The sequence below is a fragment of the Rhinolophus sinicus genome, chromosome 5 (assembly GCF_057876585.1).
Source record: "Rhinolophus sinicus isolate RSI-liver-muscle chromosome 5, RSI-T2T, whole genome shotgun sequence".
Classification (NCBI taxonomy): domain Eukaryota; kingdom Metazoa; phylum Chordata; class Mammalia; order Chiroptera; family Rhinolophidae; genus Rhinolophus; species Rhinolophus sinicus.
Window position 1 is genome coordinate 6,579,549 of NC_142505.1, and position 25,635 is coordinate 6,605,183.

Here is a 25,635-nt window from a genome sequence, read left to right on the forward strand (position 1 = left end):
TGCCACCTTTAGACCCAAGTCCAAACCCTGCCTGCCATTCCAAGCCCTCTGGCCTCTGGCTTCACCACCCCACGCAACCTGATGTCTGAAGGTCCCTTGGCCCAGCTCTCTCTTCTAGCCCCTCTCTTAGTCAACAGGGCACTGCGAATTCTAGATGGCTACAATAAGGCAAGTAAAGTGAATACATGGCATACAGATTGGAAAGGAAGAACTAAAAGTGTATATTTCTGAAGATGATATGATTGTCTACATAGAAAATCCCAAGGAATCTACAGAAGAAATCATAGAACTTTTAAATAAGTTAAGCAAGATTGCAGGATAAAAAATAAATACAAGGGCCGGCCCGGTGGCTCAGGCAGTTAGAGCTCCATGCTTCTAACTCCGAAAGCTGCCGGTTTGATTTCCACATGGGCCAGTGGGCTCTCAACCACAAGGCTGCCAGTTCAATTCCTCGAGTCCCACAAGGGATGGTGGGCAGCGCCCCCTGCAACTAAGAACACGGCACCTTGAGCTGAGCTGCCACTGAGCTCCTGGATGGTTCAGTTGGTTGGAAAGCGTCCTCTCAACCACAAGGTTGCTGGTTCGACTCCCGCAAGGGATGGTGCGCTGCACCCCCTGCAACTAGAAAACAGCAACTGGACCTGGAGCTGAGCTGCGCCCTCCACAACTAAGACTGAAAGGACAACAACTTGAAGCTGAATGGCACCCTCCACAACTAAGATTGAAAGGACAACAACTTGACTTGGAAAATTTTTAAAAAGTCCTGGAAGTACACACTGTTACCCAATAAAGTCCTGTTCCCCTTCCCCAATAAAATCTTAAAAAAAAAAAAAAAAAAAAAAAAAAGAGCCCCAGCAATGGCAGCAGGGTAATGTCCCTGACTGGAAACGTGCCGTGTGGACTAATGCCAGATACGCCCCTTTGCTCCCATCCACGCTTCTCGTCCGTCTTCCACTGCAAAAGATCACTCTGCTGCTTTGAGCATGAGCCTCAGGACCTTCGCCTGTGTGGTCCCTCCTGCCTAGAAGCTCCGTCCCCTTGCTCTCCGCCTGCCTGCTTTAACTCCTACTCGCCTCTCAGACGCATCCCACACAGGTATGCCCACCCCAGGGTCCTTCCCTGGTGCCCTCGTTCTCATGGCTTCTGGTCCTTCTCCTTCAAAAGCACTTTGATTTGTGTGTGATTACTGTCAGTCTCCCCCATGACGCCCTTAGCGCCCCAAGAAGAGGGCAGTGCCCCCTCTGCTCACCACTATCTCAAACCCCAGCACAGTGCCTGTGAAGGAGAGGACGGACAAGTTTCCAGGAGCCTGGGTCCCTTCAGGTGGCCTCTCCGAGCCTAAAATACCTGAGAGTTGTCTCCAAGAGAGGCGCCTGGCAGAAGCCACCTATCCACTGGCCTTCCCCTTCTTCAGCATACACAGCTGAGGGATTCAAGGAGGCCGTGGAAATGAAAGTTGATCCCAGTAATGAAAAGGGTCTGGCACGAAAAGCACAATCCTGTCATCTGTGAAAGCAGAGACTGGGACGAGCATTGCAGGGTCAGCTCTAAACCAGTGGACAAACGGCGACTGAAATCCTCTGGACCCTTGGAGATCAGGCTACAAGAGGTCACTGGCAAAACAAACAGCTGCAGAGGTGGCCCTGGGGTCAGTCTTGCCTTGAGAAAGGACAGGGAGAGGGAGTAAGGGGATGAGGAGTGGGGAAGACAAATTGACTTTTCAGGATTTCCCCCCAGCTCACCTCTTAGTCTCTCCTGCCCAACTGTGCAGCCTGCTCGTTGGCCGCCCGCACATCTGCAGCTTGGTCCAGTGCAGACTGGACAATGCAGCCCGGCCTGCACTGCAGCTCAGCGCTGATGCCGCCCCTACCAACACTGAGTCTCTCAGAGTTTCTCCCCTGGAAATCTGAATCAGGACAGAGAAAATAAAGCAGGGACAGGGGTGTGCAAGCTGGGGGTTGGGTGGCCTCGAGAAGCCAGAATGACCAGGCTGCGGGAAGGGGGGACGGTGTTCCTGGCCTCATCCCTGCCTGAGGCCTGGCTTCTGAAAAATACCATTCTGATCTCATAATCTGGCCCCATTTGGGGCCCAAGGCTGTCCAAACTGGTTACAATATTTCCCACAGAGGTGTTCTTTGACCATCCACACCCTGCTCAGCTGCTCCCACTGACCTCGGAGCCCGGGGAGCCCAGGCCTGGGAAGAGACTCCGTTCCAAACACAAAACTTTGCAAGGTCTCTTAGGGACACCAAACAAATCACTGAGCTTCCTGTCCTCAAAAAGTCTTTGTTTCAGATTCATTCCATTGTGGTAGAGGCTCAAGTTTGCTCATGAAACGAGGTTCCACAAACCCAACATTACGTACTACTTTAGCCAAAGGGGAGAGAAGGTGAGAGGGAGAGGGATGGCACTCTGCACAGGAGGTGACCGGGTGCCCGTACGGAGTGTCCACTGGGTGTCGGAGGGCCTGAGCGGGAGAGAGCTGAGGGAGCCGTCAGCACTCAGCACCTTGCATGCAGAGGCCCTGGGCGGGGCCCTGAGAGGGGAGAAGACGCATGGCTCAGGGATGACTCCTGGGGACCTCAGGCAGGCAGAGAAGTGGTGCCACAAAGGAGAAGGACAAGTAAACAAGGAGGTGCTACAGAAACCAGGGAATTGCCAGAAGGAGAGTGTGGTCAGAAGGGTGTGAGCCACAGGGAGGTCTGGGCAGCTAAGGACAGGAAGGTGTTCATTGAACCTAACCATTGGCGTGTCCTGGAGCCTGGGAGGTAGCAGGGACAGTGCGTGTGTACACGCGCACACATGTGTGAAGGGACAAGCAGCCATCACCTGAGACTCAGGCTGCCCAGATACAAAAGAAATGCTGCCCAAGGCTGGCAGGACACCAGCATTCTGAGACCCACAGCAGGGGCACCAGAGAAGTTTTGCTGCTCCTTTCTCTTAACTGTGTGGCTTTGGCTGAGCCCTTCGTGGTCACTCAGAGTGGGATCCAGCTAGGCTGACACTGCATTTCCTCTGTGAACTCAGAGCCCGCACAGACTCGGATACACAACAGGACTAATAAATGCTTGTTGAATGAACAAAAATAAACAGTGAACAAAAACGTTAGACAAAGAAACAACACTCTCGAAATCAGAATCTTTTGGGAGAAAACCCTTCCCTGGGGCTAAACTAAAGCAGGGTCTTTGGAGAAATTACTTTGTCAGGGGTGGGCGTTGGTGGTGCTGGCTGTATTATTCTGTGTGTCTAAACCCACCTCCACGGCATGTCATGGAATGGTAACCAGCTCATTTTACCAGCATCACTTATATGGGCGTGGGTCTTACTCCAAAGGCTGTACACTGCAAGAGCCTAGAGCATGTTGGCTTGTTCACCAAGGTAGCCCCTGAGCCTAAATTCTGTGTCTGAGCAGCTGTAGGTGAAAATGAGGAGGATGGGCCACAGTGGGCCCTCTGGGCCCCCAGGACCCCACTGAGTCAGATTTTCCAGAGCGCAGGGACCACACCCTTGATCAAGTGATTCAAACATGCTCTGTGGGAGGAAACAGGGGTGCTAATCTACCTGTTCACCTTTACATCCTCTGTCCCGGGCAGGAACCAGGCACCAGGGGCATTTAATGCCAGGCCTCTTGCTGAGTGCTCATTTCCAGCATTTCATTTGATGAGATAAATGTTTGTTGAATTGCATGTACGCGCACTTGACTTGCCCTGGAGGAACCCCAGTGTTGCCTCAACTTCTTCCTCTTCCTTACCTCTTCCTCAGGGTACTTGTAGGAACCAGGCAGCATGAATATTAACGCATTTGCAGGTAAAGTGCTATGTTAGTTTTCCAGCCTGGACTTGAATTCCCAGCTGCCTACCTAACATCGCACGTGGATACTTCTAAAACACAACTTGTCCAGGAACAAACCCCTGCTCTCAAGCCCCATCCCTGCTGCACCAGATCCTCAGGCCAGACTCTGGGGGCCTCTGACTCCTCTTTCTCTAACGCTTCATAGCCAACCCTGCAGCAATGCTCCTGGCTCTACATCCAGAATAGATTCCGAAGTCGAGCACTTTTCAGCACGCTCACCCCCGTCCCTCTCCTTACCATCCCGTCCCAGGCAGGAACCATCCTTTCACACCTGAATACTGTCCAAGCCCCCCACTAGCTCCCTGCTTCTATTCTTGCCCCTCAGGCTTGGCAAGGCATAGCAAACGTGCATTGACCATTTTGTTTCAGCAATCTTACTTCTGGGTAACTATCCCACCGATACAGTGGTAAAAACAGAAAATGATGTGTACAGCAGGTTCCTCTCTGTGGTGTTATCTGTAGGAACAAAAGACTGGACACAGGCCAATGTCCATGGATAAACCACGGTAGCGCGCTGTACAGACTCAAAAGGAAATTGGGAAGATGTCTACATTCCACTACGGGGTGATCTTCAGGAGACGTCATGTGAGAAAAGCAAAGTACAGAACAGTGTTTAGAGTCTGCTACCTTTTATATAAAAAATAGAGGTAAATTAATATATTCTTTCTTGTATTTTCAAAAAGAAACAATGGAAAAAACTGATAATGGTTTCTTATCAGGGAAGGAAGAGATGGGAAAAGGTGGAAGGGGACAAGATGGATCCAGGCTTCTCTCGATATAACTTGTTGGATTTGGAATCACATGAAAGCAATTTTAAGAACATTAAATCAAAAGGGGAAAAGTACAGTCAGCTCTCTCTGTATGTGTGGGGTCCACATCCACGGATTCAACCAACTGCGGATCAAAAATGTTCAGGGAAAACACATGTTGTTGCTGACGTGTCCCATGTAGTCAGGCCTACGATGCTTGCTTCTGTACTGCACGTGTACAGACTTTTTTCTTGTCTTTATTTCCTAAGCAATAAAGTCTTACAGCTATTTCCATAGCATTTACATTGTGTTGGGTATTGTAAGTAACCTAGAGTGATTTACAGTACCCAGGAGGACGTGCCTACGTTATACACCGACACGACACCGTGTTGTATGAGAGACTTGAGCATCTGTGGATTTTGGACGCTGAGGAATGACTGCGTGGTATGGCATTATTCTCAATTCTTTACCTTCTGTGAATGTCTCCCCTTTGCCGTGGGACTTTGTGTTTCCTCCCACTAGCGGTGGAGTATATTTTTTTCGGTTGTGGCAGTCTTTTTCCAAAAATGGTCTGAGCAAGCTTTCCAGTCCCACATGCCCTGAGAGAACTGGGAGGCTTCCAACCAAGCGACGGAGCCCATGTCTCCTCCTCGCACACCCAGGCAGGACTTATGACCGCCTCCATGACCAGAATGTGGCGAAGTAACAATGCACGTCTACTGAGACCAGGTCATAAGCGGTAGCAGACCTCCTCCTGGCTTCCGCTCTCTTTCTTTCCCTCAGGACGCCCCTGGAATTCAGCCACCATGTTGTAAGGAAGCTCAAACTAGCCCACCTGGAGAGCACGGAGGCCCCCGGTGAAGAGCCAGCATCACTGTAAGACACGTAAGTGATGAAGACATTTCAGACGATTCAGTCCCCAGCCTTGGAGTCTCCCAGTTGAAGCTCCAGACATGGCAGAGCAGAAATAAGCCATCTCACTGTACTTTGCCTGAACTCCTGACCTACAGAATCTGTGAGCAAAATAATGGTTGTTTTATGCCACTACGTGTTGGGCTAATTTTTATGTAGCCATTGTAACTGCAACACCACTCCTTAACTTTGGGCTTAACGATGAATTGCTTTGACTAAAGGAATGTTAGTAGCTGTTCAAGCCTCTGCTTGAAATGTGTGTATGTGGTGAGGCACGCCCTCTGGTGCGTCTGGCATCACCACAGGGAAATGTGCCCTGTCTAGACTGCTGTCCAAGGAGGATGACACACATGGGGCAGATCTGGACTCAGCTGCAGCCTGGAGACCAGATCATGAATTCTAGCCAGCAAGCTGACACATGGGTGCAAATCAAACCTTGCTGTTTGAAGCCACTGAGTTTTGGCTGATTTACTGTGCAGTATGATGGCGGCAACAGATAAGTGATCAAAAAGCAATCCTTACAAACTGAACACACACTGGAAAAAAGGAGCTTAACTGTATATCCTCTTAATGGCATAACCACACAGAGTAGAACCATGTCTAATAACTGTGAAACATAAAACTTTGACTACACATCCCTGGAAGGATATAAACAAAAGAAACTACAAGGAAATCTTAAATTATATTCATTAGTATTATAGTTGGTAAAAATATCTCTCTATATTATTATTTTGAAATACATATATGTGATAATATATATTATAAATATATACATATGTAAGGTTTGTTTGGATCCTGGTTTGAACAAATCAACTCTAAAAAGTCATTTTTGAGATAGTCAAGAAAAATTGAACATAGACTGGATATTAGGGTATATTAGGAAATTGCAGGGTGGCTGGATGGCTCAGTTGGTTAGAGCACAAGCTCTTAACAACAAGGTTGCCGGTTCAATTCCCACATGGGATGGTGGGCTGCGCCCCCTGCAACTAAAATTGAAAATGGCAACCGGACTTGGAGCTGAGCTGTGCCCTCCACAACTAGATTGAGGACAACGACTCATGGGTCCTGGAAAAACACACTGTTCCCCAATTTAAAAAAAAAAAATTGCCATTAACTTTGTTGGCTGTGATGTCATTGGGTTAAAATAGAAATACATTTTAACTATTAGAGGTACATCCTAAAGTATTTATGAATGAAATATGTTTGGATTTGATTGAAAATACTTTGGCCAAAAAAAAAAAAAAAGTTGGAGGAATACAGATGAAACAAGTTGGCAAAACACAGATCGTTGTTAAAGCTGGGTGACAGGTTCACAGAAGGGAGTCATCATACCACCTTTTCTCCTGTTATGTGTGTTTGAAATTTTCAACTGCAGACCATTTGCTGCTCCTGGGGAAATCTACCCCACAGAGCCAAAGGCTGACGCACTCCAAAGAGGCCAGCATGACATAGCCCACCAAGGAAGGACAGGGGTTTCCTGTGCAGTGCACAGGGGCTGCCACGGCTGGGGTGCAAAGGACGGTTGCATCTCCAATCCAACCCTGGCTCTACCACTCTCCTTAGCTGGCACCACCACAAACCTGAGCTGCCAAGACCTTGGCTTCAAGAGCCCAACACTGGCCATTCAAGTTCAGGTGCAGGGGTTTGGAGAGTGGGCTCAGGGGGCCATAAGGGGAGAAGGCCTCACTGCAAGATTCCCAAAACAATCACACTGCCTTAGTTATTACCCCCAGTTCAGGGGACACAGTCAGGATCCAAAAGGTCTCACTTGGTGGGAAGGGATGTCCATGTCCAAGCAGAGAAGACACGGCAGGACCCACGCAGGCCCCCCCAGATTCACACTCAGGCTGCACGAGCCCAGGATGGAGGGAACCCATGGGAGGGAGATGCTCAGCATGAGGCTGGACCAGTGCAGGGTACAGCACCAGAGAGCGCTCAGAAAGGTACAGGGAGGTGTTCTCAGGTTGCATGAGCGAAGACCCCTCGTCCTTCAGAATGTGTCACTCCTAGTCCATGTGACATGCTGAGCGCCGGGTGCTGTTCTATAAGGCTCCCTGTCCTCAGATACTGACAGCCTTGGGCAGGACAGCAAGGGTCCCAGAGTCACATCCAAGACACAGCAACTGGAGAAGTCAAGTCTACAGAAGAAGACGAGGGTTAAGGAGATGAGAGCACAGTGCGCTGCTAAACCTGTGAGCAGATAAGTGACCTGTGCCAGACAGCAGAGCCAGGACCATGAAAAGCAGGTATAAGGGAACCCATTTCAGACGAGTAGAAGAACTTTCCAACAGTAGAGCCCTCTGCTCGCAAGGGACCACTGACCACTGGGGTGTTCACACCAAGGCCACCGAGGTATTCACACCAAGGCAGAGCTATGAGAGCAGAATGTGAGAGCAGACATGCTGGCATACGTTAGGGGTTGGATTAGATGCTCAAAATAAACACATTGTCTGCTGAAGCTAAAGCATGCTCCTGAAGGAAGTGGCCTCCCACGCTGGACCTTGACACTGGAGGAGACTTAGCCTGAGTCCACAGAACCCCAGACTTGCAGGAGCACCACGCCAATCTCCTCACTTTACAGGTGAAGGAATCTGCCCCACTGCCCCACTGGAGGGGGCAGAACTAAAGTCTCTTCCAGGCCAGCCCTTTCCATGCTCCACCTTCCCCCACCACGAAGTGTTTGCCAACCCCAGTTCCCCTGGAAATCATGGGCACACTGGCTGCTGCCAGAGCACCTGTGGGATATGGTGAGACAACCCTCAGCAGATAAGCAGCCGAGCACGGCTGGGAAGAGGGCGCTGCAGCAGGCTCTGCAGACCCAGGTGGGGACGTGCTGGCTGTGCAGCCAGCCCAGTAGAAGGAGGCCAACCGCTTTCCAAGAGCTCCTGCCTACCAGGAGCGCCGGACAGGCAAGGTGCCAGCCAGGCCCTCTCCTGGCTCCAGACTTGATTGTGAGGCCACCTCGTCTCCTCCGAAAGATCTCTGGAGAAGCTGGAAGAGCAATCCTCTTCACTTAAAGTGGCTGCTCATTAACCTCAAGGCTGCGTGTTGTCCTTGTTTTCTCTCAGGAGCTGTCAGAAGTGGAGGGATTTTGGAGATCATCCAGGTAAATCTCTCATTTTACAGACGGAAAACTGAGGACCTACCCAGCATGCACAGCCAGTTTGGGCGCAATGGCGGGATTGATTAAAACCCGAGTTTCTGACCCCACCCAGGACGCTCCCACCCCACCCTACCCTCTCCTTTGCTCAAATGTCCTACTTCCTGATGCTTCCCTGTCCTCAAAGCCCTCCCCATCCTCCTGCTAAATTTTCCATCTTCTCAGAGCAGGAGGCAGAGGAGTGACGCGGTTCTCCAGCTGTGCTCAGTGTATGGCATTTCGGTTTGCTAAAGTCAGCTAGCTGGCTGTTTTTCTAGAGCTCTCCTATTAGGCCTTTAGAGCTCCCAACAGAATAAGTTAACATTGTGAATGTGTTCTGTAAGCTGTAAAACACCACACAAGTATATGCTCTACTATTTTAGAATATGAAATAATACAACCCCTTTTAATCATGCCCTCATTTATCTTACCTCTGTGAGATCAACAGAAGACAGGAGCAGACTAATTTAAGAAACTTGACGGTAAATAAAGACCGAAACAAGCAGCTCTTGCTCTCCCATCAGACTGCGAGCCCCTTGAGGGCAGAGCCCGTTTTGTGCACTGTCCTTTGTTCCTCACATTTTTACCCAGGGACAGACATCCAAAGGATTTCCTGAATACTGCACATGGGTAAAATATCACTTTAAAATCCTCCTACTTCTAAGTAGAATTTAACTGTAGAAATCCCTCACAACCACTCTCATATATAAAAAGCACAGGCAGCCCTTATTACCTCCCTGCTTTCACGAATGTATAGCCTGTATGGTGTGACTATAGGGAAATTTCCTTACCTCCCCCTTCTTCCAATGCCTTATTGGCTCCTCCAATACCTTTGGGAGGGAGCGCTCCCTCCCTGAGCCAGTGGCACTGAGAGCTCAGGGCTCCTCTGGGTACAGGGGGCAGTCCCAGGTGGGATCGGGTGGGGTGAACCTTGCGTGAGCTCATGGACAAGTTGCTGAGGCTCTTTAATCTCCTCAACAGTTGGGACCAAGTCCCAGAAGCCAGCCCTTCTACTTCCCATTGGGGAAAAGCTCTTCTTCACCTTTGGCTCTGACAGCAGCCCCACCCACTTCAGGGGCAGCCAGGCCTCTCCAAGCAGTTCTGGATTTGATCCCAGGGGTCACCTAGAGTTCCCTGGGAGCTCTCAATATGCCTCTAGGTGACCCTATTGTTACCAAAAGGTGGGAATGCCAGGTAAGGGGTCTCTGCTAGAGCAAGGCTCTCTTCAGAACCTAGATGCTCATCAGAGCAGCCGTGACCAGCCTGGAGCCCCAGGTACAGCACAGATGAATCAGGGCTCATGCTCACCCGCTCCATCCCATAGGCACAGCTGACCAGAACCTAATGTCTAAGACACATGGACTGAGAGAATGCCAGGAGTAGACAGACACCACCAGAGGCCCAGTTCAGGAGGTGGGACCCCAGAATTCCATGGGATCCCCACCCACAAGCAGGATCCCAGAGGCCAGGGTCCCATTTTAGTCCCCAGCTTCAACTAGCTGCCACCACTGTGATGGTGAATGGGATGGAGACGGCCCTGAAGAAAAGGAGTGTGAGCAAGTCCTGCCAGTGCAGCATCAATGCCATGATCAATGCCATTGGTACCATCAGCGACATGCGCCTGGTGCCAACTGAGAGGCCCAGGCAGGAGTCCCCATGGCTAAGACTGTCTACCAAGTCCCAGTTCACCAGGAGGGCTTCAAGTCCGAAGGTGACCCTCAGCCCTTGCTGCAGTCATGCTTGTCTCAGCTACCATTTCACCATTTAAAAAAGTGATTCCCCAGGCAGGAAAGACCACTGAGCCAGGACAGAGGGGGCCGGCAGGAGGTGCGTGGCCAGGCAGGTGGAGTGAGGAATAGCACGTGGAAAACCCCTAGCAGAATGCCAGTAATGAAGCAGGCAGCCAGCAATGGTAGTTCCGACCGTGATGACAGTTTTGCCCACCTTCCTCCACAGTCAGCCCCAACCTATCGCACACGGGCCGCAGGCTCCAAGTATTCTCCACACAGCAGGTCTGTCCCTCCCAGCTCCATCACCAACAGGGTGAAAGGGCCCCATTCAGATGTGCAGGACTTCTGAGAAGAGAGCTTTATGGAAGCCCCAAATCCTATCTCCTGCTACTTACATATACAGGAAGGCTCCACAAAGCTGGGGTGAAAAGGCATGATCCAGGGGCTCTGAAAACTTTGGCCTTCTGAAACTCAGAACCAAACCTACTCAGAGGAAGGGAAACTTAAAAAAAAAAAAAACCAAGAAGAAAAAAAGTAACCGATTGAATGAGTTTTTTTGGCTCACAAACTAGTCCGAAGTCTGGCTCTACTTTCCGTGAACTCCCAGCCCCTTTATGTCTGAAGCCCTCGATTAACTCTTTTTCAAAGCTAGCATTTCTTGGCCAAAAGAATGAAATTAGAATCTGAATGGCTTCTAGATATAATTCCCCATTTACAGGAAAAATGTGGGACAGAGGAACATCTTAAATGACACCACAGGGATACACTCAGCATAACTCAGGATAGGAGAAACCACAGGACAAAGGGCACAGTTCTCCAATCCTAAGTTGCCAGGGGAAAAAAGGAGAGGAAATCTATAGATTTAAGGAAACTCAAGAGATATATCAAACAAATGCAATGTGTAGGCCCTGTATAGATCACAATTCAAACAAGCCAACTGTAAAAAGAAACTCATAAGATAATCAGAAAAGCTGAACACTGACTGGATATTTGCTGAGATTAAGAAGGAACCGTTATCCTGCTTAGATGTGATCACGGTGCTGTGGTCATGTTTGTGCGAAGACCTTATTTCTTAGACATACACACTGACATATTGAGGATGAACTGTTGGGATGTCTGGAAGTTGCTTCCATGGTGGGTGGGAAGTGAGGAAGACAATCAACCTGATCAGCCATGAGTTGATGACAGCTATGGGTGGGCAAGGGGAATATGGGAGCTCATCGGCTTATTCTCTCTACTTGTTTGTATGTTTGAAATTTTCCATAATAAAAAGTTTTTTTTCAAGATAGCTTTCTCTGCCTAACATCTCCCTACCTTTTTTTTTTTTTTTGATTGGCACCATCTCACCAGTTTTACTGAAGCTGGGAACAGCTGTGTTATCAAAGCTGTCCCTCTCTCCCTGGCAAGAAATGTAAAAATGTTTGCCCCTTTTGAGTAATATTTTTATATTATCACCATTCGTTAGGCCACTTTAGTACAAACCCCATGACATGCCGTCCATGAGAATCCAGCTACTGGGGCCAAACATGATCTCTAAAGGACCATTATTTTAACCCTGGCAATTGTATCCTTTTATTTTATCCTTACAAATTAATCCCAGGTTTTTCTAGAGCCTGACTGGTAGCTGATATAGTATAATAAGTCTGGCTAATCCCAGACCAGAGATGCTATGCCTGACAAAACCATCTTTTTTTTCTCTTTTGAGACATAATTACAAAAAACCCATGTTGAGAACGGAACTCTGGATGTGGTTCTCAGAGCAGCCTTGCCCACCTTCCCGCAAATGAGCAAGTTTTCTGTGCCTGGCTGCCTTTGGCTCAGCATGTCTCCATGACATATGGGCTGGAAGCAAGTGAGAGGCGACCTTGGCGTTGATCACAGATTCTGATGGGTGATAAGGGAAAGGCACTTCACCTGGTTGGCCCCAGCTCTCTTCCGCACCCCTGAACTTGGCCCCATCCTCTGCTCACTGACCCTGCCTGTACAGACCACACTCATCATGCCACTTACTCCCCCTCTCATAACCCCACCATTTTTCCTGCCTTGGGTTTCTCCTTTTGAAGCTAGCTCTGCTTCTCCATTCTTCTCCCTTGACAACCCTTCTATAAACACTGCCTATTTGTCACTTCTCAGACACTGAACTGCCTGCAGCGTCACTCCTAGGATCCTTCCATGATTTGGTCGTTTAAGAGCTCTTCAAAAACTGTGTGACCGGGCGCCGGGTGGCTCAGTTGATTAGAGCACAAGCTCTCAACAACAGAGTTGCCGGTTCAATTCCTGCATGGGTTGGTGGGCTGCACCCCCTGCAACTAAGATTGAAAATGGTGACTGGACTTGGAGCTGAGCTGCGCCCTCCACAACTAGATTGAAGGACACGATTGATGGATCCTGGAAAAACACACTGTTCCCCAATATTCCCAATAAAACAATTAATAAAAAAAAAAAAGAACTGTGTGACCAACCAGACCGTGAGGTGCTAGAGGGCAGAGGAGCAGACCCTCCACAAAACCTAACACAGCACTTGCTCTGGTAAATACACCTTGGCCGATTGACTAAAGATCAATTTGCAAATGTCAAAACGTGTGCAAGTCACTGGGGCCGGTATAGGTTAGACATGTTGCCACAGGTCTAACATGGCTCATTTGTGCAACTTTTTTAAAAGTGATTTCTCGGGTACTGAAAAGGTTCCATCTTGAACTGGTGGTGTGTCATGGGTGTGTGTGCAGTAAAGTCCCATCAACTTGAGCACTTCACTGTACATCAGGCATCTGATGTACATCATACCTCCAAAAAAATAAGCCAATGAATGAATGGACGAAAAGTGCCCCTCCTTCTAGGAGGACACGGCCCACACCGTGGCGTATCGCTTGGAGAGTGGAGCCTGAGGTGGAGCTCAGCCTTCCCCGGTCTGGCCCTTCTTGGGAAAGACACAACCTATATAACTGGACACATGACCCTGAGACCAGAGGCAGAGAGCCCTGCCTTGAGGGAGTCTCTGATGCCCACAGTGTCATATCATCCAAATGGGCAACGCTGTGGGTGTCGTTGAGGCAGCTCTGTGGGTGTGGCGGCGACGCTGTTCACAGGATTCAAGTCAGGCGCTTAAGCCTCCCCCTCACAGAGCCCAAGTCAGCTCAGTATGAGGGTGAAAAGACTAATTCAGCCTGGGCTGACAAGGGGTAACATACCAACAGGAAAGAGCCAGGAATCAACCCCCAAAGAACCTCAGTTCCATTCCCGTCTAGGGCTGGTAAAATGATCTCCCCCTTACCTGATCCTCCACTGATTTCTATGAGGTTTCCAACTGCCCCCAAATTCACAAGCTTGCGTGAAACTGTGCCAATGCTTTTTCCTAAATGCCCCAAAGCACATGCCATAGGGCGTTTTCGCCATCAATAGGCCAATCTGTTCAGCAGTATCTCAGAACAGAACATGCTAAATTTGGCATCAGGTGCCTGAGATGCTCTGGTGAAAGGAAGCAGAAGCCATTCTGATGCAGAAGGAGAGACATACCATGAAAATGCTGCTCCGCTGAGTTGCTGTGACAAGCTGAATATTAGCTGGAAGAGTAAATGCCCAAGTCTCCTAAGGGACCCCAGTCCTGAGCTTTGGTGACAAATAGCCAGCTCACCCCCTGAGCCCGATGGCCATAGGACCATAACCCCACAGGCCCAAGTGTAAGCTTTGCCCACAGGCAGGAGTGAGATTATGTGACTGCTAAACCAGCAGGAGCCTATGGTTCCCCTAACTCACAGTAGTTCGTGGGTCTGCCCTCAGCAGAACGCACAGAGAGGGTAGAAATGACACGCTGAAAAGGAATGTGAGCAGTACACACCAGCCTCTTTCCTCTCCCTCTGGGCTGCCCAAGTCTTCCCAAAATTTCATATGCTTGGCTCTGCAGCGTCAGATAAACTATAAGCAGAGCAGCCTGTTCAGTTACCAAGAGAGAAATGTCGAATTCCCCATATAGAGAACTCCCAATACCAAGGTGTTTTTCCATTCAGCTCTAGACGTTTTCCCTTAGAGGGAGAGCTCTAAAAGCCTGGGTGAGCCTCACTCATGCTAAAACTCAAACAGCAGCTCAACACGCAGCAAAATGGACAGTTCTTGCAGTGCTAAGAATCATGTGCCGCCCAACTGCATTACTGTAAAAGCTAATGTAAAATGGGCAAACCCCCCTCTACAAGGGACGCTCAGAGGCTGGCCTGTCTGCGGCAGGCTTCAGGCTACTAAGAGCCTTTCATTACTATTAGTTGCCTATGAAATAACTTCTTAGGAATTAAGCGTATGAGAGGCACAGTTGGGCAGCTATAGAATCAAAGATTATGTTCCCTCACAATTTATGTGCTCCCACACAGAAAAGCCAAGGCAACATTATTAACAGACTCACATGGAGAGGATGAAATCCCCCCTCCCCGGTTTGCTACTCCCCAGGGCTATTTGGTGTAAAGATAATGCCTTCCATTTTACCGTGTCATCTCTCCGTAGCTTTCCTGAGTTTTCAGTCTACTGATGTACTATATATTGGCACTCCCTTCCACTGCATTCACTGTCACTTGATTGTTTTTCTAGAACCTCAATTGGCATACATTTTAAACAAGCTGGTTTCATGATATTTGATCAGATATGTTGTTTAAAGCATTCTATATGAGTTCCAGCTTTTCCACTGGTTTGAGGTGGTAATCTAAGTCAAAAGGCAACAGGAACATATGTGGAGCTAGATGATTCAATAGCATTTTTGCTTCACCCCAAAGTGTTTCACTGAAGCTCGGCGAAAGCACCTCACCCTGTTGGTATTGTTGAGCCCAAATAAGTACCTTTTGGTGTCCAGTGGCATTTTTCCTTCCTCCAAAGATGATTATAGCCACTAACTGTCTGAGGAAAGCGCATGACCAAGTTCATGGTTCAACTATTTCCATATCTTTCTGTTCCTCACAGTGACACTTATCTTTCCTGACAGCCACTCCCATTGTGCTCTTTCCTCAACCCAACACAATGGACACATACAGACACCAGCAAACAGGGAGGACGTTTTCCATCCCACTGCTCCTCAGTGCGGAGGGACCAGGCTGAGGTTACATAAGACCCTCCTGAGCCCGGCGTTGGGGGGAAGCAAATTTGGGGTTCGTGACGAAGTCACAGTCTGCAGGCCCCGACTGACCCTGCGCTCACCATCCTGCCTTGCCAAGGCGGGACGGCTGGAAAGGGAGGGCCGCTTCCCGCGACCACCCAGCTCACGCCAGTGGGGCTGGGTTCAAAGTGTAGCCGGACTTCCGACCTCGCTACAGACTGGATCGCGGGGCTCGCGGGGCTCGGCCCTGGCCCCAAGATGCAGCTCCTCGCCCCCCCTCCCTCCGGGCGCCGCGACACGCGCTTACCTGCCTGGGCCGGGGCCGGGGCCCAGGCCGGCGCCCGGGCCGGAGCCAGGACCAGGTGGTCCGGCTGTTGCCCGCGCAGCGCCAGCCGCGGGGAGCTGTCCGCCGCCGGCCGGTGCTGAAGGCGGCTTCCCTGTGCCGGGGCCCGGACCAGGGCCCGGGCCAGGGCCTCCCGGAGGCAGCGGCCCATCGCCAGCGCCGCCCTCTAGGCTGGCCTCGTTGCCCATGGCGGGCGGGCGGGCAGGCGGGGTTGGGGTCGCGCTGAGCCCGGGCCGGCGGCTCCCGGGCGGCTGCTCACACTCTCGGCGCCGCCGCCGCCGCCATCTCCCAGCTCGGCTCGCGCCGCCGCTTGCCGCTGCGCATGCGCATGCGCGGCCCGCGCGCACCTTTCCTGCACACGCCCCTGCCCCCCACACGCGCGCGCTCCCGCCAGCCTGTGAGGACGCAAATCCACGAGCTAGCGGCGGGGTCGCTGGGAAACAACTATCGGCGCCAGCGCATGCGCGCTCCGAGGCCGACACGTCCCGCGTGTGCTACCTGGAGCCCAGCTGGGTTTGGCGGGAGCGTCCCACCAAACCAGGATGGAAGGGCACAGACCCGGAGAAACAGCCCGGGAGAAAGGGAGGGGGGCGTCGCGCCGTGTCCTGCTCTGCCCTGGAGTCAGTGGCGCTTCCTGCTCCAAGGAATGAGGGCATGGGGTCTCTCTTTTAGGTAACCTCAGTATTCCAGCTGGCAAGCTTCGTGGGGACAGGCCTCGGAGAGGGGCCACCCGAGAGTGGCCTTAAAGTATGTTTAGGAGTTGGAAAGGCAGATGAACTGAGATAGAGAATGTTAAGTGATCGGGCGGATTGTGAGGGTGTCAGAGGCCAGCTAGGGAGTGAAGACTATCCAGATGGCTATGGAACCATGTGGGATTCACGCTGAGGCCTGGTCCCACTGGACAGGATCTCCGGAAGTGACGCTGGGAAAGGTGGAGGGTGTGTCAGAGCTGGCCTGACGCCAGATGGAAGGCTGCCTCAGCAGGCCCTGGGACAGTGACCTTGGGAATGGGGAGAAAAGTTGATATTTCTCAGAGGCCTGGCGCTCTGGTTCCCAGAGACTAACTGAGAGGCAACAGGCTGCCTCTGTTAACCTTGGAGCTCACCAAATGACTTTCCATTATCGAACTCTCACAGACGTCAGTGTTTGCACACGACTCAGGATGGTCTGCCTCACTGCTTCTCACACAAATCTGTGCTTTCCTGAGGGAGAATATTTCCTAGAAGATCCAGACTGTATTCCAAACTATTCCTGGCTTCATAAATCATGGCTGTAGAAGAACTTGAGTAAACTTGGACCCACTTTGCAAACCCATTTAATTCTGATGAGAAGTATATCAAAAGGGATGTCTGTAGTTCTAACCTGACCTGGAATAATGCAGAGATCCCAGTGAACACTGATAGCCAGGCTGATGGACAGACCTTGGCTGGGCCACCCCCATGTACTCTCAGCTGCTCCTCCCAATCTCCAGGATGAAACTTCCATGAAACCTGAACTTGCTGACTGCCTGGGATGAGAGCCTCTGGCTGTGTTATGAGAGTCCTCGCATGTTTCCTCCTGTGTTTAAATCATCTTCCTGAGTTTCTGGTGACGACGCCCATGCACATCCAGACTCGACAAGGATCCACATCTCAGCCCTGCCATTTGCCACACGGGACCTTGGCAACTGACTTAGGCTCACCAAGCCTCCATTTTCCTAGCCTGCTGTTATATTAGCCCCTCTAACTTAGGGGGTTGTGAGGGTGGAGTGACTGATACAGGAATACACATGACCCTGTTTATTGTCAGTTGTCTCTCTGGTGAGTGGTCTGGGATTGGGGGGTTTGTGCCTGCTGGGGAAGAACATGCACACAGGCAGCATGTGTGCACACAGGCTCTTCTGGCTTCATAGACACCAGTGTGGGTTGGGCTACTTGCAAGTGGGGGAGAGAAACATGTTTTCTGTTTCTGCAGAAGCCTCAGTAGTTATTGCTTTCCACAGATTTAAATCAACATGCCCCTGGTTTCAAAGGGGGTAATTAGCAGGCCTGGGGAGTTACCTTCCTCAGAGTGGATTGCTGGCTGTTAGCAGACCTCCAGGGTCTCTGCTGCCTTGGTGACAAGACATAGTACATGGACCCAAGAGGACCTGGAAGTGTGGATTAGTGGTGCCCCTGCCTTCTTTTCAAGCGTTCAGTTCCCCTTCCCATGTGCAACACCCCCAGGAATGTGCCTGCCCTGTCCACAAACACCCTGGTGTTCAGCTCAGGGAGACTCATGCTGGCCGTGGGATGGTGCTGGCCTCTGGTTGTCTGGGGCTCTGATTCGGTCTCCCATTTTTATTCACTGTTCCAGGGGTTGTTTACTTCCTCTTGACCTAGAGTAGGGCCTCCTCAACAGTAGGACTTTGTCTGACTTGTGCTATCCCGAGCTGGCCTTCAGCAGGGCCTCAGCAACTGACTTGGGCTGAGTTCTTCATGTGGCTCTGAGTACGTCCCTCACTGCACTTCAAGGGGTTCACCAACCACCAGGCTGAAAGGCTCCCTGGACGGACCTTTGGCTGCAGCTCCTGCATCACCATGTTTAGGTTGTTGACTTCATAAGTGAGAGGGAGAATGCTGAGGTTGTGTCCAAAGTTCCTCCTGGTAGAGGGGGTCATGGATGGGATGTCTGCACTCACCGAGGAGAATTCACTACGCTTGACTTTATGACAAGTGAACGAGCACATCTCTCAGTTTCTGCGAACCAGCTGTGTCCTGCTTCTGGTACCATTCCCTCCTGGGTCCAGCTGCTGCCCAGCCAGGGACAGGATGCTACCGGATAGCCTACCGAGGTTTCCCAGCTCCCTAAACTTCACTTGCCAAAGGGATCTTCTTCCCACTTCAGTGTGACATGTGACACATGGCATTCATTTGGGAGAAAGGCCACGTGGAAGGAGAATCAGTCTCCATGCCAAGACAGAAATGATAGATGGGCAGACATCCATTTACTGCTCTGGCCTGTGCTCTCAAACACCTGTAGAAGATCAGAGGGAAAATGGAATCAGAAAGAAACCCATCCACGCAGGAAAAGGCCTAGTCAGAGGCAGCTCACGGCTAGATTTGTGGCAATGATTAATCATCAGAAGGCAAGTCTTGGGAAGATGAAGAGATGCAGGGCCCTCAGACACCAGCTGGGCCCTGGGCCAGGCGACATGCAGATGAGCCTCCGGAAGGTGAGGAGGGGCAGAGTGCAGGTTCTGGGCTTTCCTGCTTCCCCACACAGTCAAGTTCACTTGACTGGGCTGCTACTTTCAGCGTGGCAACTTTCACAGGGGCGCTCAGCCATGCAAAGATGAAGATGCCGATGAGGATGAAGAGGAATGGCAAACTGCAGGCAAGAAAGGGGGGCTGAGAGAATGGAGATGAAAGAGAATAAGGAAGGATGAGCAGGACAGCTCTAGATGATGGGGTGCCATAGGCTTTGGGCTGTTCCGGAGAGACTGGGCGTTAGGAGAGCCGGCTCCTGTCTACGGAGCCCCCTGAGCTCTGAGCTCTCCTTTTTATTGTAATGCTGCTGAGGAGTGTCTAATCTCCCAATGAGAAGCAACTCAGAAAACCGGCGTCCTGTCCTTACTCTTCCTCTGAGCTAGAGAAATAGAACTGAAGAGGAAGGAAAGAAGCCCAAAGAAACAGAGGGCTTCCCTCCTGGCCGAGATTTGTCAGCACTATCCATGAGCATGGGGAATAAGGCAGCTCCCCGAGGAAGCCTCCGGCTGGTGTGAGGCTACAAACAAGACACCCAATCTTTGTTCTGCTCAGCAGCCCACTTGGGCTGGGCTGGACAACCGTCCTTGTGTACTAGGGTCTTCAGCTAGCGCATGGCCCTTAGTCGAGTAAGAAAAGGGAATAAAGCCAGAAGGTATAGAATTTGCTTGATGCCTATTCATAATTCCTTTCCTCTTGCAATGTGCAGTTCTTTACTTGTGTTCTGTGAAAAAAGCCACTAAAAAAATCTTCAGAAATGTTTATCACCAGCCTGACCCCACCACCCATCATTGCTCCCAAGAAAGCTAATTAAGCCCCATTGCTATCAAAGCTATGCGCTTCCGAAGGTTTGTTATGACAAGAAAAAATAACGAAGCCACGGTTTCTCCAAGTTGTAAGTGTCCAAGTCAAAACATGCTGCTTTTCTTTTCCCTTCTGCATTCCCCCAGACAGGGCTTCAGGCTGGCGTTGCTTATCTCACCCATGTGTACACGTACTCATCCTTCAGCCAGTGCATAGCTAACGCCTACAGAGAGGACTGGGACCCGCCCTCAAGCTCAGTTTGCAGGAGAGACAGGCACACAAACTGTTTCCCATAAACTATAGAAAATGCCACCTCAATCCCTATTGCAATCCTTTCCACTAGGATCCAAGTTCCCATGGAGTTCCCCCCACCTACCTCTGTTGCATAGATGGGGAGGTGGGGGGGGGGGAACAGGCCCAGTGGAAAGTCATGGTGCCCTTATGTCCTCTCCTAACCAGCCCAGGCAACAGAGGTTCAGACATGCCATGGACAGTCCAAGAGAAGGTGCCGCCTGTTCAGCTTTTCCATCAGGCTCAGCTCCATACATCTTCAGGGAAGTCTCTTAGAGGGGCCCTACCTCCTGAGCCCTCTGTGGCTTTATTACTGCAAACCCAAGCACATTACAGACAATCACCCTTGACCACTAGGGATTTCAGGCCATGTGACAATGCCACCCTCTCCACTGAGCTTCACCTGTGTCCTCATCAGACTGGATTGTCAATAGGGCTTGTTTGCCCTGTCATCTTTACTGAGTGTCCAGCAAGCCTCCAGGAGCCACGGAGGAGTTCCTGCTTTTCAGGAAAATTGGACAGAATTGGGCAAGATCTCTGATGGTGAAGCAAAACCCTTATGGCAAACAGAAAAGTCCATAGTCAGGGGCAGCCCATTAGCTCAGCTGGTTAGAGCACGATACTCACAACACCAGGGTTGCCAGTTCGATCCCCGCATAAACAAATGTGAGCTGAGCCCTCCACAACTACCTTGAAACAACTATTTGACTTGGAGCTGATGGGTCCTGGAAAAACACACTTAAAATAAAGAAAAGTTAAAAGAAAAAAAGAAAGAAAGGTCCATAGTCCCTTAGACCTTTACTAAACCTCTGCTAGGTCTCTGCTAGAATGAATAACTTCAGTTCAATTTATTTTTTTGTTGTTATTCATTTTATTTTATAAGATTTTCTAGATAATCCAATCACAATCGTTTTACCAAACACCTATCACCGACACCAGGGAGTTTTCCCATCTGTGAAATGGGGGAAATACTAAGCTCTCCCATAGTTGTAAGAAAAGTAACTGTTTCTTATCACATACATAGAAAGTGCTTAGAACTGAGTCTGGCACATAGTAAACATTTTATATGTTTGCACAAAGCTTGAGAACTGAGACCTGTGACATTTTAGCTATCACGATGCTTTTACAAGAGAATCCTTCAAGAGATAATGCCTTAAAGATCTGGCAGCACATTCCGTCCTCCTGGATCTCCTTCTCCAGTTGCTTTTTGTCAGGGATGGTGGCAAGTGCTGCCAACATTCCTGAAAGCCCATTGGCCCACACCCTGGGGCCAGACTCTCCATGGGGCTCATTGGTCATAACCTCTCAATGCCACACCGCCACAGTCGCAGCACTCATACTCAGAAGAGTCTGGGGATGGTGCGAATATCCCCAGATCCTTGGTTTGCGTGGGGTTGCTGCCTAGAGAACCAAATCTCCAGCAGCTTCTTGGTCCTTTCAAAAAAATGTTCAGCTTCTATCACCGTGAGACTGGCCAACAACCAACAACCACAGAAAATCAACTAAATTAAATCTCTTCTCCCGCTGCTGCCGCTGCCGCTGCTGCCGCTGCCGCTGCTGCAAAATGTTCCAGCTGTTACTAAAGTTCAGGTTCCTTGTTTTGCTATAATTTTATATTAACTTTTTAAAAAAGGATTAATACAATTTTCCCAGCTTGTGTGTGTGTGTGTGTGTGTGTGTGTGTGTGTGTGTGTTCGTGCGAAAGTTGAACGTGAGTCCGTTGGAAATAGAGTCCACTGTTTTCCCATTAGAGAGCACAGCAAGCGCTAGCCAATGTCACCAGCCATACTGTGGAAGCCAATTTGGTTAAATTTCAGTTAAATCTGACACGTTTGGAGCTTAGGGTAAGGACAGCACAATGGTGGGCCCCAAGGAAGCAGCAGAAACAAGACTGCTGAGCCTACTCTACCCTCACTGAGTTTGCAATCTCCAAGTCTGGCCTTTGCCTGGCTGCTGCTCAAACCAAGCCCTGGACCTGGAGGGCTTGACGGCTGGCTGGCCCTCAGTGCAGGACTATTGTCCTACCCTGCACTGGTGGGTGTGACCAAAGCACCATGCCAGGCTGTGAGGGCCAAAGGCACTCTCGGGCACCAGGGTGTCTGAGCACTCCCTGGCTCCCCCAAATTCTGGACTGGAGCGCGGCAGGTATCAGTTGGGCAGCAACATCTGGTTACACTGCTCTTTCTATGGTGGTAATGCCTCCAGCGGGGAGGCGTGGCATGGGCGTCAGCTTCCTGGGAAGCTAGTCTTTCTCACAGTGCAGACTGAGGAATTCCTAGTAAGCTGGACAAAGGACATCCTCCACTTGCCACCAAGAGAGCAGAAAGGCCATGTGTTCAGCTGAGCCCTCCCCCAATCTTTGTTGATTCCAGCCAAGCCCACCCCCATCCCGACCTGCTCCAGGGATCTTGGGGCTCCCAGGATGGCTATGTCCCTCTCCTATCCCTGTTTGATCCAGCACAAATGAAAGGCTGTGGATAAGGAGGAAGTTGATGTGCTGTCTGGGACCCAGGAAGTGGCTTGGGGGACACAGTGGTTGTTGAGTCAGCCATTGGGGTCACCGTGGATGCCTCCTTAGCCTCTCATTTGCATTCTAATCACTTTACTGGACACAACAAGGCAGAGCTGCCCTCCCCCACACACACATATACACCATGTGCTCCTCAAACAAGGGGAGGATTCCATCCCCTTCAGCATCCACTAAGCCCAGCTCCTTGCCCAGCACAACCAGGCACAGGTTCCCTGAGGGTGAATTCATCCAGGACAAAGCTGGTCCTCTCCTGCAGGCACACCCAGAGAGACAAGCTGCTGCCACCTCCCGGCAGGACCTCCCCTCCCCTGCTGTCCTGGGCTGGAGCCAGCCCTTTTCTTCACCTTTCTCTTCCAAGACCTTTTGCTACAGAGGTGCTGAGGGAAGAGGGGAGTGATTCTTAGAAAGGTAGCTGGCCTCACCTGAGCTCCCAGACATTTCCACAAGTTCCAAACTTGTGCTTTGCCCTCTACAGCCTGAGGCTGTGACACCATGAGAACAGAAAACAACCGTATCCTCAGACCTGGGAGCCCTGGCCAGCTGCCAAATGAATGTTCCCTGACGTCCTAGTGTGTGCCCAAGGCTGTGACAACAGCTTTGGGCAAGGTGTTCCCTGGGGCTTCAGGGTCGACCCAGAGAAACTGATCATGTGCTCCCCCATTCCCGTCTGTTTCCCCAATCACGCAACTGGAGATGCCTGGCTTGCAACCAGGACCCTACCAGATCCCACCGTACTTGAGACTCGGTTAGCATCCAACTAGTGCTGAGCGCTATCGTGTGCAGGCCCCGCGCTGGCGGCCACTCGCACGAAGCCTGGAGGCATACAGAAGCTAAGGCGATGGAGTGCGCAAAGGAAGGTTCCTTAGTTGTTCCGGCCTACAAACATTCGATTTCGAGGTTTGCGGGAGGGGCCCCAGAAGCGGAAGACCTCCAGAAGCCTGGGCCCCAGGCTCGTCCCTCCTATTCCTACCCCGCTTCCTTTTCCGATGAACAACGCCCCGGGACAGGGCAGGCTCGGAGCCCCAGCTACACTCGCCCCAATGCCCTCAGAAACTGCGCACCGGGGACTGAGCAAGAGGAAACCCACCTAATTACACAACCAGTCTGCGACCTAGCTCGAAGCGGCTGCCGGCCGCCGGCACTACAGCCTCAGCCCCGCCCTCCCCTAGGCCTTAGTCCAGTCAATGGCCATCTCAGTTCTGGTCTAGGAGCGTTCCACCCAATCCTCCCAGGGCGGCCTTAGCCCCTCCCACAGCCCGACTTGTCAGCTCCGCCCACCGCTGGCAGTCTTATTCCGGCCTCTGGCGCCACCTACTGGGAGCCCGCGGGTACTGTCCCCCTCTTGGGCCCAGATCTTCCGGCTATCTGCTCTCTGGGGGGTTCACCTGGACGGAGCCACTACCCGGGGTGAGAGCTGCCCCCATCGCGAACCAACCCAAGGGCACCGTCCTGGCCACATGGAGACTTCCACAGGGACGTGAACAGACCAGATTCGCTCCACCCCAGCTAAGACTCCAGGGTCACCTCCACCAAAGCTGGGGGCAGTGGAGCTATTGAGAGCCCAAGTGGCCGGGCCTCGTGCTGCCCTTGCCACAGGCTGCCCTCAGGTGGGGCCCCCCTGTAGGAGCTCCTCACCCCCAGTAGATGGGAACCCCCACTTTGGATGTCCTGCCCTATCTTCTCCTCTGAGTCTTCAACAGCCCCAGTAGGGGAAGTGGTACCCAGCGTCTCCCACTGAGGGCTTCAAATAATTCTTGGCTCCACAATATGAACAAAATTTTACAATCAGAAAAAAATCTAAAGTGTTTGGGTTACACTTAGAATTGAATCTGCCTTGCCCTAGGCGCAGGACCCTGGACCTTGCCCTCTCTGCCTGTCACCTTGCCTCAAGATTTGTGATGGAGAAGGTAAGCAAGGCACGAAGAGTAAGTCATCAGCTGATTTAGGATATAGTAGTATGTAGACAAAGGGGTGAAGCTTGCCCTGAAAAAACTGATGTTTGAGTGGGGTCTTCCATACTTTAGGGGAGCTAGGGAAGGGCCTCTGCTAGGATCTTTTTCAGCCTGTTGGGAACAGGCGGAGGCCAGGCTGGTGGCTGCAATAAGGTGAGCCGTGTGGTCTCTAGTTCCCACCAAACTGGTGGTATTCTAGAAGGCTAGCCTGGCCAGGAGCTCCAGACACCCCAGTATTCCCCAGCCAACAGCTCTGGCCCAGGAGAGAATGCGGATTCTTTTAGTCTCACTTGGATTCTCTGCCACTTTCGCAGGCACGGTGTTGGAGGTAACTTGTTATCCCAATTCCACCCCCCACCCCCAGTTCTTGGGTGTCTCAGAATTCCTCAGAGATCAGCGCTGTCCCCACTTCACAGATGGGGAAGCCAAGCTAGAGGGATCCCAGGAAATTGCCCTGGGTTAGAGACACACGAGCAGCAGATTCCTGTGGGTGAAAGCCCCATCCCGTCCCCCCACTGTGTCCCTTCCAGCCCCTTCCTTTCATCGCCTTTTCTCCAGCTCAAAAGTCCTGAGTAGACAGTCCCCACCGCCTACCAAGGAGAGTCACAGAGACCTGGAGGGGTCCGCCAGGCCAAACATTTGATATTCCCAAGGGAGAGTAGGGCAGAGAGGCCAGACACCCTTGTGGCTTTTTACTGCCCTGCTGACATTGCTGTTCTCTGCTGAAACCAGGGATCCCTTTCCTCGAGTTCAGGCCAGTGAGTCCACTCATAATCCAGTGGCTTCAGGTTAGCTATTAAGCAGAACTTCCTGAAACCAAGAGAGCAAGGACAGGACCATTTTCTGGGCCCTGTTGCTAGGCTAGTGGCGTGAGGTATGTGTCCCTGAACATGTACTGGGGATACAGGTAGTTATTTGACCCTCAACAACTCCCCACGCTGAGACTCAGCTCTGTCTGCTTGCAATATGGGACCTTAGCTACATCTTGAATGAGCAGAGCAGCAGCCCAGCCCTGTGGGGATGGAGTGTGAGCTCAGA

The 25,635-nt window shown here is 51.1% G+C and overlaps 1 protein-coding gene across 3 annotated transcripts in view; it reads right to left on the bottom strand.

Moving 5' to 3' along the window:
• BSN (bassoon presynaptic cytomatrix protein) overlaps positions 1-16,128 on the bottom strand; it is an 80,763-nt gene extending 64,635 nt beyond the window's left edge. For 2 of the 3 annotated variants that reach the window (XM_074312315.2, XM_074312314.2), the window contains exon 1: positions 15,761-16,128. In XM_074312315.2, coding sequence (XP_074168416.2) covers positions 15,761-15,984 — 224 coding nt within the window. In that variant the 5' untranslated portion in view covers positions 15,985-16,128. The remainder of the gene's footprint in view (positions 1-15,760) is intronic. The other variant, XM_074312316.2, reaches the window with a different exon arrangement.
• Positions 16,129-25,635: the final 9,507 nt, after the last annotated feature.